The following is a 2,078-nucleotide window of genomic DNA, read 5'->3' on the forward strand; positions in this document are numbered from 1 at the left end:
CAGTCACTTCCTAGTGACGATTTTGCATAAACAGGAACCAAGGATGATTCTGAAACTCCCAATGTCTCTGCGCACAAGCATACGATGCAATTTCTACAGTAACTTTTCACGGACCTGTAGAACAGTGGTCGCACAGCATAGAACTGAGCCTTTTCTTGAGTGGGTGCAGAAAACTTCCGTCTGCAAAACAGGCCCCGAAATGGCCTCAAATCAAAAAAACAAGGTCGCCGAGGGCTAAAGCCCTCGCCCGCAGCATATACTGCCCTCTTGCTTCACCGCGAAGGGCGAAGCTGGCGTGGCAAATCATAAAAAGGATGACTAAATTGATTGTGTGCAACATAAAAGCTAACGTGGGCTACTGTGTCAGAGTGATATAACTGATTTTTATCTCCAAAAATAACAAAAATTGGTGGGGCTTTGCTAGTGGGGAGACCTAGTTGCTGGACTAGTGATTGACTAATAGAAGAAATGGAACTTCCTGAATCAAGAAGTGCTTCTTGGAGTGTGTCATTGAGGTGGACTGACATTGAACACACTAGGCGTCCGGAAGATGAAGCGGCTTGACAATGCGGGTGATGTTCTTCCACCAACCACCCGCTTAGAGGTTTTTCGGCAAAGCGGCAAGCGTTGCGGCATCATTGATCTGAATTTGTGCATTCTGATGTTGCCTGGTAGATTGAAGTTTTCTGCAATGTCTCCTAACATGCCCGTAATTGTTACAATAAAAGCATTTTGGGCGTCCTTGTGAATCTCTAGCTGGGAGGGACCTGCGTGAATTGATTTGGGAGTTTTGGACATCTATGTCCATAGGTGTTGGAAAGGCATCTATAGTTTGGGTGGGTGTTGCAGGTTGTGAAACAAATATTATTGGCTGATCAGGTTGGATTGATGTACCTTCTATACGTTGTGCAATCTGGATGGCCGTCTGGAATGTCGTGGGTCCTTGATCACGTACCCTTCGGGATATATCATGTCGAAGACGAGGCCATAGAAAGAAAAGCTTCATTTCTTCAGACATAGTGGGATTAGCACATAGTAGAAGTTGGTTCATTTTGACCGCAAATTGCGCAACGGGCTCTTGCTGTTGTTGCTTGAGGTTTTGTAGTTGTTGTAATGCCGTCTGTGTGACATTCTGATGAGCGAAGTTTTGAATTAACTGGGTTCTCACAGCTGCCCAATTCTCTTTGGCTGAATCATCCTGCTGGACAAACCATGTCGCAGCTACCCCTTCAAACAGTGTGCGAGCTTCCCTAGTTTTTCGGGTTTCTGACCAATCGTGATAACTGGACACGTTATCATAATGGTCAAGCCAAGTAAGTACATCTTCAGTTGGAAGGCCAGAAAAAGATTTAGGCCGAATTTTGCTATCGGTGCTGTGTTTTTGTAGAGATTGGGTAGAAAGATAACTAACCAGGGTCTGATTAGTGTGGTTTACTTGGAGTAAAATGTTTGACACAGCTTGAAACATCTGGTCTAGTGATATTTGGTGCGTGAACTCAGGCTGCATCGATGCATCCTCATACTGAGGGGAAGCAGGCATATGCCGAGGAGAGAGAGGGTGACTCATGCTCTAGATCTGAGACAGTGGGTGAAAACCTAAAAAGGGGAATGAGCAGGACCTAAGAAAGCAAATGGATAGAAAAAATGCTGATCTACCAGCCGTCTCCACCAATGTGGAATGCACTGTGCAATACTCGTGTGCCAGATCTAGTGAACTCTCCTCCCCTCCATTACCATTGACTTCTTCTTAAATACAAGAATACCCCAAAGGGAAAGATCAAGTGTCTGCCAAGAAGTGGCCTGGTTTGTTACAGTTAACTATTACAAGTCGGACATCCCAACAAACTGGTGACATCAGACTGGTGGCGTGGAAGGATTCCACAATATTATGGACATTTAAGTGGAGTATTGCCACATCGGACACTTGCATTCTTTGAAGATGGTGGAGACTTGCTATGATGTGACCAATGTCCCTCTACCTATTACACATCCTGCTTATTACAGATACAAGATATCCTAGAAGGAGACTGGGTGTGGCTAAAGTGACAATCTTCTTTCTCCAATACAGGATAAAACAA

The 2,078-nt window shown here is 44.7% G+C and overlaps 1 protein-coding gene across 1 annotated transcript; it reads right to left on the reverse strand.

Moving 5' to 3' along the window:
• Nucleotides 1-598: 598 nt before the first annotated feature.
• Nucleotides 599-1,567, reverse strand: LOC148009237 (uncharacterized). Its single transcript, XM_087673677.1, has one exon. The coding sequence runs from the start codon at nt 1,565-1,567 to the stop codon at nt 599-601; it is 969 nt and encodes a 322-aa protein (XP_087529803.1).
• Between the last annotated feature and the right edge of the window lie 511 nt (nt 1,568-2,078).

The sequence above is a fragment of the Lygodium microphyllum genome, unplaced genomic scaffold, assembly GCF_053477565.2.
Source record: "Lygodium microphyllum isolate KBCC unplaced genomic scaffold, Lygodium_microphyllum_v1.1.10 scaffold_32, whole genome shotgun sequence".
Lineage (NCBI taxonomy): Eukaryota > Viridiplantae > Streptophyta > Polypodiopsida > Schizaeales > Lygodiaceae > Lygodium > Lygodium microphyllum.